The 18,179-nt window shown below is 42.2% G+C and overlaps 1 protein-coding gene across 4 annotated transcripts in view; it reads right to left on the reverse strand.

Moving 5' to 3' along the window:
* The window catches only part of LOC112817549 (S-adenosyl-L-methionine-dependent tRNA 4-demethylwyosine synthase TYW1), a 205,412-nt gene that overhangs the window by 186,425 nt on the left and 808 nt on the right, over positions 1 to 18,179 (reverse strand). For 3 of the 4 annotated variants that reach the window (XR_003206415.2, XR_003206416.2, XM_025864713.2), the window contains exons 2-7: positions 17,833 to 17,960; positions 16,643 to 16,792; positions 11,104 to 11,205; positions 9,679 to 9,873; positions 7,949 to 8,170; positions 2,662 to 2,784 (exon numbers count right to left, since the gene is read on the reverse strand). Coding sequence is in view for 2 of the 4 variants with exons in the window: in XM_025864713.2 (XP_025720498.1) it covers positions 2,662 to 2,784; positions 7,949 to 8,170; positions 9,679 to 9,873; positions 11,104 to 11,205; positions 16,643 to 16,792; positions 17,833 to 17,960 (920 nt within the window). In the remaining 2 variants the exon portion in view is untranslated. Of the gene's footprint in view, positions 1 to 2,661; positions 2,785 to 7,948; positions 8,171 to 9,674; positions 9,874 to 11,103; positions 11,206 to 16,642; positions 16,793 to 17,832; positions 17,961 to 18,179 lie in introns of those variants that run through there. The other variant, XM_073884227.1, reaches the window with a different exon arrangement.

Raw genomic sequence — 18,179 nt, forward strand, 5'->3', positions numbered from 1 at the left:
TTTTAAGTAGGCTCCATGCCCAGTGCAGAGCCCAAGGCAGGGTTCAAACTTACAACCCTGAGATCAAGACCTGAGCTGAGATCAAGAATCAGATGCTTAATCGACTGAGCCACCCAAGCTCCCCCACACATGCCTTATTATTTTTCACAGCTGCACAGCAATAACTATATAGTGTGGATATATCATGTTTTCAACCAATATCTGGCAGTTGTTTGCTACATATGCTTTTAGCATAACCTTGTGTGTTTGCTGTTTTGTATTTGTAAAGATATATCTTCAAGGCAAATTCACACAACTGGGCCTGCTGGATCATAGGTAAATGCATGAGAATTTGGTAGACTGCCAAAAGCCCCTCCATACAGGTTACACCATTCTGGACTCCCCTCAGCAAGGCGTGAGTACCTGTTTTCCCAGAGCCTCACCAGCTATGTGTGCTGTCCAGTTTTTGAACTTTTGCTATTTTGGTAGGTGAGAAATGTCAGTGTAGTTTTAATGTGCATGTCCTTCATTATGAATAAATTTGAGCATTTTTTCATATGCTTAAAGTCTATTTGTAGAGTTTTTTTAGAGACTTGCCTATTTAGGTGTTTTGGACAATTTTTTCCATTAGGTTTTAGGTCTTTTTTCTTTCAACTTCTAAGAGCAATTTGTACAGCAGAAAAATTAACTCCTTTAATATATAAGGGGCAAATATTTTCCCCTCTTTATCATTTGTCTTTTGATATGCTTATAACCACGCAAATCTTTTTTAAAAACCATTGGTAAATTCAATCTTTTATTGCTTCTAGATTTTGAATCATACAGAACACCCCTCTCCAAGATATAAAATAACGCATCTAACTCTGTTATTTATAAATTTTTTTCGGGCGCCTGGGTGGCTCAGTTGGTTAAGCGACTGCCTTCATTCAGCTCAGGTCATGATCCTGGAGTCCCAGGATCGAGTCCCACATCAGGCTCCCTGCTCGGCAGGGAGTCTGCTTCTCCCTCTGACCCTCTTCCCTCTCGTGCTCTCTATCTCTCATTCTCTCCCCCTCAAATAAATAAATAAAATCTTAAAAAAAAAAAAAAATTTTTTTTCAACATTGAGATCTCTGACCCAGTGGAGTTTATTCTGACATATGTAAGAGGCAGAGCCAATTTTAAATTTTCACAGGTAGCTATCTAGTTGCCAGTATCACCTATCTTAAAAGTATATTTTTCCCCCAGGGAAAAGAGATACCACATTTATTATATACAAAATTCCCGTATGTTTTTGGGTCTATTCCTGAAATTTTATTCTGTTGCATCGATCTGTCTCAAAAGGAGCCAAAACACTTTTAATTACAGATATCTGCCTTATAGTAAGTTTTAATATCTAGTAGGACTAGTCTTTCTTATTACTGTATCAAGGCTTTCCTAACCATTCTTGCATGTTTATTTTTTCCATACGAATCAATGAGTCTGGCTCCAGGAAAAAAAAAAAAGTTATTGAAACTTTTAATGGGATTTTATCAAATTTATGTATTAAAGAGAATCGGCATCTTTAGAACACTGAGTCACCGTATCTAAAAACAAGAGGTATGTCTGTTCAAGGCATTTTTATATCTTTCAGGAATGTTCTCAGTTTTCATCACAGAAATTTCAGGACATTTCTTTTTAAATTTATTTCTACATACTTATCTTTTATATAGCTGCTGTAGAAGGGGGGGTCTTCTCTTCCACTATGGCCTCTAACTGGTTATTGTTTGGAAATATTATTACTATATCCTGCTACCTTACTGATTTCTTTCATTTGGGTTTGTGTTAATTTTATCATTGATTTTCTTGGATTTTTCCATAGTTTTACTTCTTTTGTTTCTAAAATTCACGCACTCGATACATTTTTAGTAGGATATTCTCATTTCCCAAAACTCATACATAAATTGAGTCTACATACTTTTATGCTATTGTGTATATTATACTATTTTAATTTCAGATCACTGAAATCTGTGTAAAATCCTACCGCACTATACATTCTCACATTCATCTCGCACTGTGACAATGACAACCCAAACTAACATCTCCTAGATTCCTAGAGCCTCCATCTATGCTGATCTCAGCACCTACAAACCAAGGAGCTGTCCCTAAGCCCAACACCACTCAGTCTATATGACAGGGAAGCAAGTTCAAGAGAGTTCCACTTGGAATCTCAACACACTCAAACTCTTCATCCCATCTCTTCAGCCACAATACTGAATGAAGCCCCTCTAACCATCTACCCTTTCCTCAGCTCCTGCCCTAAAATCTGCCTATCCTATCCTATCCAAGCTCACGTAAAAATGGCAAAGAGGTGGGGCAGCAGCTAGTTAAGCATCCAACTCTTGATTTAGGCTCAGGTCATGATCTCAGGGTCCTGAGATCCAGCCCTGCGTCAGGCTCTGCCCTGGGTGTGGAGCCTGCTTGAGATCCTCTCTCTCTCTGCCCATCCACTCCCCCCTCCCCTGCTCACACTCTCTCTAAAAAATTTGAACTAAAATTTTTAGCAAATTGTTAAAAAATGGCAAAGAAATGTAACACTCTCAAGATGGAGGCAAAGAAATAAGACTGCCTAATGAGCTCAGGTGGACGACACACCAATATAGAACGCAAGAGATGTTAGCTAACTGCAGGATCCAAGTCCACTCCTTCCCAGAGTTACAGTACCTTTTCTTTCTTCACATAATTCATAATTTTGCCGAGGTCCTCAACATCAACAACAGAATTTAGATTCTGATGGTCTTCAGTACCAGACTCTTCCTCACTGGTGCTCTCAAAGGGCTCTTCCTCCTGGAACATCAATGCTTCAGAAACACATTGTTCAAAGTAGCAAACCTCCCAAATTGTGAGTTCACTGGATAGATTTGAGATGTTTCAGGCTAGAGGTCAGCAAACTATGGCCCACAAGCCAAGTGCAGCCAGCCTCAGGCCAAATCTAAAGGCAACCATCATTTGCAGATCATCTGTAGCTACTTTCGTGATACAGTGGCAGAATTAATAGTTGCAACAGAAACCACATGACCCACAAAGATGGAATATTTACCAACTGGCCCTTTACAGAAAAAGTTTCCTGACCTCTGTTTGAGGCACGGAACCAACCAGGTTTAGTGAGGAACTAAATGCAGCAATAAGGAAAAGGAAGGAATTTAAGCATGGCTCTCAAGTTTCTTTTCTTTTTTTTTTATATAATTTTTTTTAAGATTTTATTTATTCATTTGACAGAGAGAGACACAGCGCGAGAGGGAACACAAGCAGGGGGAGTGGGAGAGGGAGAAGCAGGCTTTCCACGGAGCAGGGAGCCCGATGCGGGGCTCGATCCCAGGACCCTGGGATCACGACGTGAGCCGAAGGCAGACGCTTAACGACTGAGCCACCCAGGTGCCCCTCAAGTTTCTTTTTTAAGTAACTGAGATGGTGGTGCTGTTTACTGAGATGAGAAAGATTTGGGGAGAAACAGACCAAGAGAGTGGAAATGAATGGCTCCATTTTGAATTTGTAAAGCATGAGATGCCTGAGACATCCAAGCAGAGATTTTAAAGAGGATGCACAGAAGAGAACAAAAATCAGGGTAAACTTCAGAGATGGAAACATAAACCTGGGAATGACTAGCATACAGACAGAACCTAAGGCCATGAAACTAGATAAGCCCTTCCAGGAAAAAAGTATCAACAAAGAAAAGAACCTCTCACCAAGCCCTGAATCTTTCCACCATGTAGAGGTTAGATAAGGGAGGGCGATCCCAAGTGAAAAAGGGAGAAAACCATGAGAACAGTATCGTGAAAGTCAAGAGAAGAGAGTGATTCCAAGAAGGAGCGGTACTGAATACTGTTGAGAGGGCAAGTAAAATGAAGACAGAGAAATGTCCATGGGGCTTGACACCACAATGTCCTGGGACCTAGGAAAGAGCAGCACTGTGGGGCAGAGAGCCAAACCAGAGTAGGTGAGCATGACCTGGGACTTCTGCTCCCAGCTGCAGGGTAGAGGACACTGAATACCCCTCCTATGGAAAATAGCACTGAATAACAGAAAATTTTAATAGCATAATTTTAAATGTATCACTGAGTTGCCAAACATATGATTAATTCAAAGAGGACAAATATGAACTAAAAAGGGAATCCTAAGTGGTAAGCGAGAGATGGAGCTGAGAGTATCTGCTGAACTCTGGAGAACCTAACTGACAGCTGGATAGGACCAGGAGAGAGCAGGCTAAGTCAAGGAAACAATACTGGGAGAAGAGACTAAAGTCTCAGAAGTCTCAGAAGACCAAAGTCAAAGCTGGGACCCCATGAGGCTGCACTTCTCATCTACAGATAAATTAGAAATAAATGTTCTGTGCGAGAGGAGAAAGCAGAAAGACAGGCAGAAAATTTGGGGGAAAAAACAGAGCAAAGAATAGATAGAAGGATTTTATTCAAAGTTTCTAAAGTTTCTGGGAGGGGCAGAAGAGAATCTTGTAATACAAATTCAGTATCAAGTTAAACTTAAGTTCCCAAAAGCAATACTCTAACTAGAGGACAGTGGATCAATGTGGTCAATTTTCTGGGGGGAAAAAAAAAATTACTCCAAGCTAGAATTTTACTCCATGAAGCATCAATCAACTATGAAGGCATGATAAAGACATGCAGATATAAAAATTCTGGAAATTTACTTCCAAAACAACCCTTCTAGGGGACCTACTGGAGAATGTGCTCCAAAAACAAGAGCCAACCAAGAAATAAGAAGATAGAAGATACCAGAATCAGGGAATCCAACCCAGGAAGCCAAAGGAAGGACTTCACCCACACCAAGTCTTGGAGAGCAGCCACGCCTCCAAGGACATGGAGGAGAAAGGACTCATGAGAAGCCTCCGAGAAATCAACAAAAACTATAGAATACTGAAAACTAATTTTCAGTTCCATTAGAATTTTGGAATGAATTAGTGATAGTTATAGAGAAATCAAAGCAGATGTAGCCACTCTCTAAGGGAAGTAAATGTGTAGGAACGAACATGTAATACCACAGAACACAGGACAGATGGGAGCAGGTACACAGTCACAATTATGACACAACAAGTAGCAGTCTGGCCAGAAAGTGTGATACAACTGTACAAAGAAAATGAGAGAAGGAAGTGATACTGTGTGTGTGTGTCTATGTGAGACAGAGACAGAGATTTTGAAGTGTTTTAAAAATCAAGAAATAACAAGAGGGGCCTATTAGTTAGGAATATAGAGGTAAATATCTGATGGAAAAGCCAGAATTGAGAATGACTGCCCTGGGAAAATAAGAATTAGAATAAGGCAAGAAAGTACAGCTTTTAATTATAAGCCTAGAAGCACTATTTGAGGGTTTAAATGTACAAGTGTTACTTTTGATTAAAAAAAAATTTTTTTTTTACTTGTTTGTTTAAATGTTAAGACCGGAGGCTGATAACAGCAAAAATGGCAGAGTAGATAACTCAAATGGCCCGTTCTCCCACAGAAACAACCAAAACTTAAGTAAAAACCAACACATTCAACTCTAATTCCCAGAGTTCTGACAAAGGTTTACAAGAACCAAGTAAACACTGAATCAAGAAAAAGGAAACCTGGGGCACCTGGATGGCTCAGTCGGTTGAGCATCTGCCCTCGGCTCAGGTCATGATAGGCCTATCACTGGATAGCGAAAACTGCTTACTTCACTTCTGGCCTATTTCAGTTGCGAGAAATCAACTGAAACCATCCCTGAGGAAACACAGACTTACTAGATAAAGACTTCAAGTCAACGGTCTTAAATATGCTCCAAGAGCTGAAGGAAACCAGGAGAACAATGTCCCAACAAATTGAGAACATCAACACACAGAGACAGAAATTAGAGAAAGGAAACAAAGAAATTCTTGATCTGAAAAGTCTAATAACCGAACTAAAAATTTCACTAGAGGATTTCAGTCGATTTGAGCAGGCAGAAAAACCAGCAAACATGAACACAGATTAGCTGGAAATTCCTGATCTGAAAAGTCTAATAACCGAACTAAAAATTTCACTAGAGGGTTTCAGTCAATTTGAGCAGGCAGAAAAACCAGCAAACATGAACACAGATCAGCTGGAAACTGACCAGTCTGAAAAATGAACAAGTGTACCAACACATACAAAAGGGGCACTCTGAAACAAGCAGTGCTTTGCACAGAACTGTGAGTGTACTGAACACCACTGGGTTGTATCCTTTACAACTGTTTATCGGATGTACATGAATTTTACCTCAATTTTTTGAAACAGTGTAAAAAATATTAAGGGCCAATGAGAGGGGAGATAAGCACAGCAAAAAGACTAGCTAGAAAAGAGAACAGAAAAATGAAGCAGCAGCTGAAACATACAGAATAAAAGAAACATTTGTTTCTTACTTGCTTTTCCTCTTCCTTTGAACAGGATGGTTTCAAGGCATGTCCATAAGTTTACAGAACAATCTAGTGGAGGGGAAGAGACTAACACCGCCGAGAGAAAGCGACACAAAACAGAGACAAAGCCCTTGATTCCAGAGCATGCAGAGTGGCTTTGACAGGACTCAGACCCGAGGTCTCCTTGTGGCATAAGAGATGGAGAGGATGTGTAGATGGGGTGGAGGACACCATACAAGATCTCTGGCAGCTTCCTAAGATAGCTGGAGGAAGGAGCAGGGAGAAAGAGTATTCAATAGTGATCTTGGAGAGCGAGAAAGGGAACTTACACAAGAACGCTGGACACTGCTGGGCACGCCTGAGTGCACACCTGGGCCTGTGGTGAGGAATCCAGGGTCAAAGAGCAAGCAGCAGGCAAATAGGAAGGCAAATGGCAGGTTTCAACCTGGCTTGGGGTTTGACCATTTGGGTTAGAAAAGGGACTGGAAGGCAAGGCGATTGAAGATTGTTTATAAAAGAATGAGTATAAAAGCTAAACTGGGTAAGGAAAGAAGTGAAATAAGCAGTTTTCACTACCCAATGAAAAAGGTACGGGATCAAAAGAATTTTAAAGCAGGACGCCTGAGAGAGATCAGAGTCAAGGTCACGGGAACGTAAAATTTCAGAAGTGACCGTGGAAGTGAGAGGCCAAGGTCAGCAAAGACAATGGCTGTTGGCGGTGTTGAAGGCCAGGCACCGGGCAGACCAGGACACTGGATCAATCACCCGCACGGACGGCTTTGCCCCAAAAGGTAACGACAGGAACAAGGGTGAAGAGAAAGTGAGTCAGCAAGTAAAGTGGTTCCTGAATGACACAAGTGAGCAGGTGACCAAAGGATGACAGACAGCCGTGAAGACAAGCAGTGGTGAAACAGTCAGGTGACACGGGCTTCCAAGGAACGAGGGTCCCTGAACAAGGACCAAAGAGACATGTTTAGAATGTGAGGGGCAGGGGCACCCGGGTGGCTCAGATGGTTGGGCATCTGCCTCCGGCTCAGGTCATGATTCCAGGGCCCTGGGATCGAGCCCCGCATCAGCTCCCTGCTCAGCGGGGAGCCGGCTCCTCCCTCTCCCTCTGCCTCTCCCCCTGCTTGTGTGCTCTCTCTGTCTCTCTCTCTCAAATAAATAAATAAAATATTTAAAAAATTAAAAAATTAAAAAAAAAAAAAGACTGTGAGGAACAAAATGAGAGGAATCTAGGATGACGGGCAGCCTTCCAGTCTGACTAATAAGGAGTCGTTCAGTGAGAGAGATCAGGAGAAAGACCTGGTTAGGGGATATGAAGACAGGACACACGTAACCTCAGGCCTCTGCCTCTGACCCGCCCACTACGGGAGAAGTCTGCTACTCTGGCAACGCAACCATTAAAGCAGGGAAACAGGAAAGTATGCTGCCCACACTGGCTTCACTCGGAAGGCCGCACGCAATCTAAAACGCCCCCATGGAAGCCACAGATCTTCCTTCTAACCAGAAGCCAGGGAAGGCGTTTCTCGGGGCAGAGGTTAAGGTCCAGCATCCCCACACACAGGAGGAAAGCAGCGAGACCCGGGCAAAGGGGCTCCGTACCGCAGACGACTCGCACTGGCCTCTCTTGCAGTTGCCATCACAGGGCTTTTTCTCTCCTTTCTGAAGTGTCTGCAGCCGGGCAAGGAACTTGGTCTTCCAGGCTCTGAAGTCAGCTTCGATGCTGCCGTGTTTGCTCTTAGCCACGTCACAGTCCCCTTCCCCTCTAGTCACCACACGATGAGCACCAAGCATCCAGAGCCACTTATCGACATTCTTGCCAACCTGCAAGAAGACAGAGGCGCTAAAACACGATCCTCTAAATCACAGGCTGGGAGGTTGCTCTGCAAAAGGCCCAAGTTCCTCTGGGACCCCGTCACTGGCTGCTGCTGGGAACAGGGAACTTGGCCTAAACAGGCCCCTCCAGGCCCAGCTGCAACCTGCAAACACTACACTGGTTACATCGGATAAGATCCTGCAAAAGACTCTTCAAACAAGGGAAGAAACCCTTTTACTAACGTAAGGATTACTACCTAAAAGAGACTTGGAAAAGTACTATTCTAAGTTGTGGTCAGAATAACATAATTCATTAGCAAAATAAATTTGTTCCAAAACATAGCAAAGCCCATTTTAATAACAAAGGGCAAATGCAGCCCATTTGGCAAGACTCAGACTTCATCAATTCAAAACTTTAATGCACTGTGAGAAGCAGTTAAGCTGAGGCACAGGGATTACCAAGAAGCACAGTGAAGAGTTCAAAATAGGCTTTCTGAGTGGCAAGGCATTAAACAAAACATTTACATATCTGAATTGTACCATTTTTTGGGTCTACTTCCTTTGAAACTATGGGCAGAAATACACATCTTGATGTAACAACTGACTGAAAACAAGCTTAAGGAAAGATCTGCACTTTCACCTTTACACACATTCTACCAAAGACAGCTGAGCCAGGCCGGGCCCATTTTGGAAAGAGGTACATATACAAAAGTTCTAGTTAACTGTTTAGAACCACAAGAAACAGGCTATGTATTTTTATTATTTAAAGTATAGAGAAGAGAATGCAAAAGGAGCCAAGTTAACTTCATTTAGAAAAAAGATCTAAGAAAACAATGTTTTATTACATAAAAGGCAGTGAATGTTTTTCTTCTACTTCCCTTTAAAAATTAATGATTAAAAGACAACAAGCTCAACTGTATTCAGGGTTAGTTTGAGCCATAAAGGCTGTTCAACAACAGAACAGGCGGCTGAGAAAGTCCAAAGAATCAGTGATCTTTCATCCACAAGGTCCTGCCTGGGACAGCAGACTGGACGCGATGGCCATGAATCCAGGTCACTATGACACTAGACAACAGGAGGAATAAGCATTTTATTCAATAAAAATTTACTTGAGAACCTGCTATATCCCAAGCTTGGAAACATGTGTGTAGCAATTCCCCACGATAAAGAGTAACACAGGGGCGCCTGGGTGGCTCAGTCATTGGGCGTCTGCCTTCGGTTCAGGTCATGATCCCAGGGTCCTGGGATCGAGCCCTGCATCAGGCTCCCTGCTCAGCGGGAAGCCTGCTTCCCCCTCTCCCACTCCCCCTGCTTGTGTTCCCTCTCTTGCTATGTCTCTCTCTGTCAAATAAATAAATAAATAAGAGTAACACAAGAAGTTTATTAGTAAACACCAAAGTTTGGGGACTACTTCACATACACATGTGAATGTGTGTGTGTATGTGTGTGTGTGTGTGTGTGTGAATTTTTTTTAATTATAATAGAAAATTTATCCCTATAATTCAACACATACCTACCTTGTTGAAGTGGCTCGCATAGGCAGAATTTCCCAGGCCAAATACAGCGTACCTCATACCCTTCAGGTAAGTTTTGCCAAATCGAAAATCACTGGATGCTTCCTCCAACCATTTGCAGAACCACTCTGCACTTTCAGTGGGTCGACCATCAGTATATGTAGCAACCACGAAGGCACAAACGTTTTTACTAGTAACCTAACCAAGAAAGTAATTATTTCAGAAGAATATTCAAGAACAACTTATCAGTAAAGAAAATCCCTTTTTAAAATGCTGACATCGGGCACCTGGGTGGCTCAGTCATTAAGCGTCTGCCTTCTGCTCAGGTCGTGATCCCAGGGTCCTGGGATCGAGCCCCGCATCGGGCTCCCTGCTCTGCAGGGAAGCCTGCTTCTCCCTCTCCCACTCCCCCTGCTTGTGTTCCCTCTCTTGCTGTGTCTCTCTCTATCAAATAAATAAATAAATAAATCTTTAAAAAAAAAAAATTCTAAGTCATGAGATAAGTTATACGCAATCCATTATTAATAATAAAGACTCAAAGGTTGCTAATAATTTTTCACAAGTAATTCTGAGCAGATTCAAGTACACTCATTTGCACTCCACTATTCTCTTATGGGAGAAAGAAATGGACAGTCACAGCTGGGTTGTCCACTAAGAAGGGGCTGGCAAACTATGTTCCACAGGCCCAGTCCAGCTCACTGCCTGTTTTGTTTTGTTTTTTTAAACAAGGTGTTACTGAACACAGCCACACTCGTTCATTTACAGATTGCCTATGACTGCACAAAGCTAATATTCACTATCTGGCCCTTTACAAAAGAAATTCGTCAACCCCTGCTCCACGTGCTTCAGAATCATCTGGAGCACCTTTCTAACAAGCTCCCAGGAGATGCTGATATTGGAAATTCAAGGACCACACCCTGAGAACCCCTACTATAAGGCAAACTCCCCTGAGTGCAGCTGGAAGAATGCAGGGGATTTCTCTGAAGAAATTAAACCCATGTAGATCTTAAGTAATGCACAGAGGTCACACAGGTAGTAAGAGATTTCTCTAACTCCAAAACCCATACTCTCTCTGCTACCCAAGTGGCTCCTGACCTCTCAGTCAGCTCATACATGGTTCATAGGCTCAGCACACTGCCATCCATCACCCTTACTTGATTATGAGATCCGTAGCAGGAGGGAGGAGGGAACTTCAAACCACCCAACCTTTCCAAGCCTTACCCCCGCCGCAGGAAAGACTTACACACCAGAGGGACAGGTCCCACACCACATATTCAACACCTCTGACTGACAATGGAAACGCAACCAACTGAAAACTCCTTAGCATGAAAATCAAATTTATTCTGAAGATTCTATTTATCCCAGAATGCAGGAGGTCAATTACATTTGAGAGTCTGGACTGAAGAAAAAAATAACATAATTACCAACCTCCTCTACTAGATGATCATCTGGATCATATTCTTTCAGATTAATAACAGCCACAGGCAGATCTAGGGAGGTAACTGCTTCAGCAAGACTTGTTGCAAATCCCTAATAGAAAAAAAAAAATCACAAAGTCTTCAATAAGCTAAATAAGCAAAATACAGTCTTCATTTACTCTTGCTGGCAAAGGAATAAGGCATTTATCTTGGAAAACTTATTCACTGACTGACACTTATCATCATAAACACAAACACGTATTCTCACTTCTTCCATTTTCTCAAGCATCTTTATAGAGATCAATCATTCCACCGTGCTGTTCTCACTCTGTAAGTACATACGCGGGACTACATCTAAATTGGCTTTTTGACATTCCAGCTGCCTTGCCCCACTAGAGCAAATATATAGGTGATAAGAAATACTAAAGAGGGAAGAGAATGTGATATATGAGAAATGCGACACATTTCTGGAAGACAGAAAGCAAACAGAAGCAGGGTGACAGGGAGGAGAAAGCCCTAGGGAAGAGCCCATATGCCTGACAAAACCCTACAGAGGCTCTGGGCTCAGAAGCGGCCACTACAGCGAAGCTGCGAGGGAAACCTGGGGCAGAGAAGAACCAATCAACAGACAATTTGTATACAGGACAAGTGCACACCAAGCCTAGGCAGCATCTGCCCTTTACCCCCAGACAAAACACCCGCTAGCTCTTCTCCAGACAAAATGAACCAAATGTCTGGGGAAAGCTAACACTTCTAGCCCCACGGCTAACTTCTAGGCACTCTGAAAAACGTCTTCCTACTTTTCGCTTAGTAGTCTTTTTACACTTGGTTCCCCATCTCCCAGGATGAAAGCCAAGCCTACCAAGCATCTATTATTTTACTGGGCATCTACTAGGCCAGTCTCAGGTCTGGGCAATATTACACAACAGTGAACAAGACACACATAGTCTCTGCTTCTGGGAGCTTACGTTCTAATGGGCAGAGACAGAGCAAACATGGAAATGAGAAAAGACATAGTTAATCAGATGATGTGCTATGGAAGAAAATAAATCAGGATAAGGGGTAAGAACACAGGGAGAGACAGGTCTGGGGACAGTTTTATCTTAAACAGGGAGGGTCAGGACAGGTGCGTAAGATTAAAAATATATATACATATTCAGTCTTTCTCCCTAGTTCCTGGCACAAAGCTCCTAAAACCCTTGGAACTTACCGACTTTGGTAAGCTAATGAAATAACTCATGGGGAGGTGGGCCCCAGGTAGCTTCAGGATGGGGGATGGTCACCACAAAACCAACTATGTAATTAAAGGCTTAGAACTTTCAGCACCATTGCTCCCAGTGAGTTCAATCATCCATGGCTAATGATTTAAAATGTCCCTTAAAACCCCTAAATGACAGGACTCGGAGTTTCTGGGTTGGTGAACACACTGATGTGCTGAGGAAGTGGTGGGCAGAGGAGAGGGCACGGAAGCTCCGAGCCACCCCTCACCACCAGACCTTGCCCTATGCGTGTCTGCCATTTGTCGGTTTCTGCCTTGTATCCTTACTAATAAACCAGGAAGCATAGTTGGTTGGGCAATTTCCTGATTCTGCACATCCTTCTAGGAAATGATCGGAACCTAAGGAGAGGACTGTGGGATCGAGTTTATAGCTGGTCCAGTCACAAGCACAGGTGGCGCCTGGGACTAGTGACTGGCATCTGAGGCAGAGACAGTCTTGCAGACTGGGTCCTTATACCTGTGGAGTCTGACAAAAACTCTGGGTAGTTCGTGTCACAACTGGAGAGCTGGTGTGGAAAAATGACAAGTATTTGGTATAAGAGGCCTCAAAGATAGACTTGAGCCAAACCTGAAGGACGTGCGAGACAAGCCATGAGGCTACCCCAAGCAGAACAACATGTAAGTGAAAAGGCCCAAAGGAGGGAGCAGGCTTGGCAAGGTTGTTCGTAAGACTGGAGACGTGGCAACCAAGGACGAGAGGTAAAAGACACAGTGGAGAACCAGATGTGAAGGCCTCCTGGCCACTGTGGGGCCACTGTGATTTACTCTAAGTGAATGAGGAGGTCACTGCTGGGTTTTTAAGCTGAAGGGAACGTGATTTCACTTAAGGTTTCCAAGTCCCTGTGGCTCCTGAGCTGAGAGGACACTGAAGCCAGGGGACGGGCCGAGCAGTGCTGAATGAAGGGGACTGACCGGCAGTGAGATGACTGCTATGATCCAGACAAAAGCAAAGGGTGCTGTGAGCCAGGGTGCAGAGAAGTGACTGGCACCTGGATCCATTCTGAAAGTAGAACAAACAGCATTTGCTAAAAACGGCATGGGGGTAGTAGGAAAAAGAGAGAATTCAAAGGGTTTCTTTTTTCTTTAACTAGGCAACTGGAAAGCTAAAGTTGCCATTTACTGAAATGGTAAAGATTCTAAGTGGAAAAGGTCTAGGCAAAAAAAGGGGAGTTCAGTTGGAGTATACTAATTTTGAGATGCCTACCAGACATCTCATGAAGATCTACGATAGGCCACTGGATATGAGAGTCTGGAGTAGAGGGGAACAGTTCAGATTAAAAACATATTGGGAGACCACCACTGAACACAAACCAAGGCCTGTGGGTCAAATCCAGCCCTCTATTTGCTTCTGTAGGTAAAAGTTCCTGGGACCCAGTCATGCCACTTATTTACCCATTGTCTGTGGCTGCTTCCACACCACAGCCGCAGAGCTAAGTAGCTGCGACAAGACCATATGGCTCACAAAAACTACAAACCTAAAAACACAGCATATAAAATAAAATACCTTGCCCTTTATAGAAAAATTTGCGAAATTGCTCTAGATAACAAGATCCCTTAGAGTGAGTGCAAATAAAGACAAGGACTGTGCCTTGGGACACTCAATCTTTCGAGGCCAAGAAGATGAGGAGAAATCTGCAAATGACAGTGAGGAAGACTAGCCTTGGCCGAGTAGGAGCATGACCTAGAGAACAGTGTCAAGGAAGATGAAGAGTGAGAATTAATTAGCAACATGGAAGTCACTGGGAACACTCGGGGCATGCAAGCCACACAAGAGTGGCCCAAGGAAAACAGAAGTAGGGAAACTGGAGATTTGGAGAGAGTGGCGCAGACACGTTCAAGGAGCTTTATTCTAAAAAAAGGAAAGAAAAGAAAGAAAGAAAGAAAGAAAAAAAAAATTGAGGTGGTAGTTAGAGGGAGATATGGGGTCAATAGGTAACATAGCATGCCCTGACCCACTGTGCACAGAACATCTGGTAATATGGCATGCCCTGACCCAACGAGCACAGAAAATTTATAATTAGAGAACACAAATCTGTGCACACAGTAACAGAGAAAATCCACAACAGCTACCCCATCGTTCTGTCCTAAATATTAACAGAAAACCATGGATCACTAAGAATGTAAGAAAAAGCAGCAGGAAGGAGAAACAGTAGCAACAGAAAAAGTGAGAAAGCAGATAAATCAGGGAACAGAAAAACGAATTCAGTAAGATATATTCTTTTTTTTTTAAGATGTTATTTATTTGAGAGAGAGAGTGAGAGAGAGAGAGAGAGCACAAGCCGGAGGAGAGGCAGAGGGAGAGAGAGAAGCAGGCTCCCCGCTGAGCAGGGAGCCCAATGCAGGACTCGATCCCGGGACCCTGGGATCATGACCTGAGCCGAAGGCAGACGCTTAACGACTGCGCCACCCAGGTGCCCCTACTGAGATATATTCTTAAACAACTAACAAGATAATATAAAAACTGAAAAAAAGTGATGTTTTTGCAACGAAAAACATAATAGCCAAAATAAAACATTCAAAAAAGAAGGTTTGGAATTGAAATCCCACAACCTAGAAAGAAAAAGTTACAAAAAGTAAAAGAGGATGGATTTAAGACAAAGAAGTCATCCAAAAGCTCTAATATCCAACTAACAAGAGTCCCAGGAAGAAAAAAAGAGAAAATGGAAGGGGAAAAAAAATTGCCCAAGAAATCAGCAGAAATGCTCACAAATGTTCAAAAAAGCACAAGTGTCCAGCACAACAGCCAATAAAAGCGCCAATCTAGACACCATCTCAAAAAAGTTCCAAACATAAGGGCGCCCGGGTGGCTCAGTCGATTAAGCGTCTGCCTTCGGCTCAGGTCTTGATGGCAGGGTCCTGGGATCGAGTCCGGCTCCTTGCCCAGCAGGGAGCCTGCTTCTCCCTCTCCCCCTGCTTGTGCTCTCTCTCTCTGTCAAGTAAATGAATAAAATCTTAAAAAAAAGAAAAGTGCCAAACATTAAGGACAAAGAAATGATTCTAAAAGCTTCCAGAATCAAAAAAATCAAGTCATCTACAAAAGAATGAGGAGACAGCCCTGACAGTGAAGTGACACCTTCAAAGTTGTAAGGAAAAACTAATCTCCCTTACCCAGCCCAAATATGAGTCCATTCAGTGTGAAAGCAAAATAAGGAAATTCAAATGGCACAGCTTTAAGGAGGGTCATCTAACCCATATTAACAAAGAGGTGGCCGACAATACAGCCACTGAGATTTGAGTAATGTGTCAAGTAAGGAGTCAGTAACTTAAAATTAGCATTAATAATCTAGAAATACAGCACACACGGGTTAAAATAATAGCCATCAGAGGAACCAAAAATAAGAAATAGTTAAAAAGAGGTTCACTAGAGAGTACTTTTCATTATGAACCCTCCTCACGCCTGGATTTGTTACAATCTGCAAGTGTTGATTTGATCTTTTAGAAAAAATTAACACACGAGAGAAGCTATGAATGAGATCTTTTATAAATAACATAAAAGGACTTTGTTTTGGCTGCTCAGATGCCTTTTTTTACATTTCTTTCAGTTTACCACCTCTGTTGCTTACAGTTGAACTTAATATTAAGTGACCTTCAACTATGATGTGGAGCCAAGTACCATGGATCTGAAAAACTAAGAAATATTATTCTACAAAATATCCACAAGAGGGCAGTACAACCCTGTTTAGTACTATACAAAAATAACTTGACCTTGTTTTTTTAAACTTCATTTCCATGTTCCCCTTAAAATCTTTTCCTAGAAAGCACTAAATAGTTGTGACCTTCATAACAAAGTAGCCAGCAGCATATACATCTGCAGCATATATCTACTTTAAACAGTATTCAATGTCTATTGTTAACACTTTTAACACTACTAAATCAAAACACATTTTATAAAGTAGACGTGTGAAGTCGTGAAAGTCAGGACCCATGCTGGACGCTACTGCTGACATTCTCTTTTCACTATCCCCTATTTCTACACCCACCATCAATAATGGGCTTAGAGCTCTCCATTCCACTGAGGCGGAAGCAAGCTTCAGAACAAAGATCCTTCATGACAGTGACCCTCAGATACCACCAATTAGCTGGAATTGGGCACAAGGAATAAAAACCCACCCACCACCACCCCAGAAAGGAAAAATGTAAGCTGGGAAAGGGAAAAGAGAAGATGAAAAAAAAGTTAGAAGACCAATTCCATTCACTGTGAGTGGACACTTTTAAGGGATCTTCTAAAAGATCAGGGAACCCAAGGAAAAGTATCACATAAAGTTCTTACCTTTGCTGTTCCAGTCTGGGAACCATAGAAAATCTTCACTCCGGACACAAAGACTTCCTTCTTTTGAAGAGAGATATAACCATTTTTCATCAAATCCCCAGTTGCTTTTGGAACAGATTTCTGTGAGTTCTTGTCCTTGAAGATAAACAACTGCACAAAATCCATCAAGTTTGAATCTTTTCCCATCTTCAACTGGGACGAAAACCAGCACAGATACTGACCTATTTTACTATTCTCTTAATTTTTCTGGTGTACTCCTCAAATATTAACCCCCTGGTATAATTAGTCCTTTAAAGGCTGGACCCAGATTTTTTTTTTTTTTAAGATTTTATTTATTTATTTGACAGAGAGAGACACAGCGAGAGAGGGAACACAAGCGGGGGGAGTGGGAGAGGGAGAAGCAGGCTTCCCGCCGAGCAGGGAGCCCAATGCGGGGCTCGATCCCAGGACCCTGAGATCATGACCCGAGCCGAAGGCAGACGCTTAACGACTGAGCCACCCAGGCGCCCCTGGACCCAGAGTTCTTAAGACTATAAAGATCCCTACTTCCTCCAGGACAAAACTATACATACGTTCATCCATAATGTGCTTTAGTGGAATAACAGTAGGAACTTATCTACTGATCCTTAGTTGGTGGTAAGAAAAGAGAAGATAACTGCCCTTTGAAGATGCTAAAAAGATTGTTTTTTACAAGTTTAATTTTTCATTACAAAATCTTCCTGTATCTTAAGAGTGAGACATCCACAGCCCATCAAAGAAAACATAAATAACGTAGTCCATAATAACTTAGTCTCTAAAAACCGAAAAGGAATTTTTTGGGCATTAAAAAAAAAAAAAAAGTCTAGAGACCAAACATAAAAGTGACTGAAAGTTCCTTTTAGCTTTTCTGAAAACCTTAGAAAATCTGCACTCTAACCTCTCTGTAAATCTAATATCTTAACACTCTCCTATAAAAAATAATTCCACTTGGGCGCCTGGGTGGCTCAGATGGTTAAGCGTCTGCCTTCAGCTCAGGTCATGATCCCAGGGTCCTGGGATCGAGTCCCGCATCAGGCTCCCTGCTCCTTGGGAGCCTGCTTCTCCCTCTGCTTCTCTCTCTCTCTCTCTCCCTCTCTCTCTCCCCCTGTCTCTCATGAATAAATAAAATATTTTAAAAAATAATTTTAAAAAATAATAATAATTCCACTTACCTGCTTCCTGATGACAATCTGGAAACAAATCCAAAGGCTAATGCCAAAGGCAAAGCCCAAATAGACATAAAACCTGTTTATCCATAATGACATTAAAGGTGATGAGAAGTCCCATGTATCCAAAGGATCTAAATTTAAAATGATACATACATGTAATTTCACTTAAAGCTACATACATAAATCTGCTCATCCTGATTTTAAGCATAAAAAATAAGATAAAACCAACCTTCATTTTCAAGAACCCAGCGAAGAAATCTATAAAAAATCAACTCTAATAAAATACACCACTGCATGTGGTAATGATAAAATTATCGTAAAGATAATACTAACGCAGGAATATATACAAA

Source organism: Callorhinus ursinus, unplaced genomic scaffold, assembly GCF_003265705.2.
Source record: "Callorhinus ursinus isolate GAN/ISIS: 27379988/994484 unplaced genomic scaffold, GSC_fseal_2.0 scaffold55, whole genome shotgun sequence".
In the NCBI taxonomy this organism is placed as follows: Eukaryota; Metazoa; Chordata; class Mammalia; order Carnivora; family Otariidae; genus Callorhinus; species Callorhinus ursinus.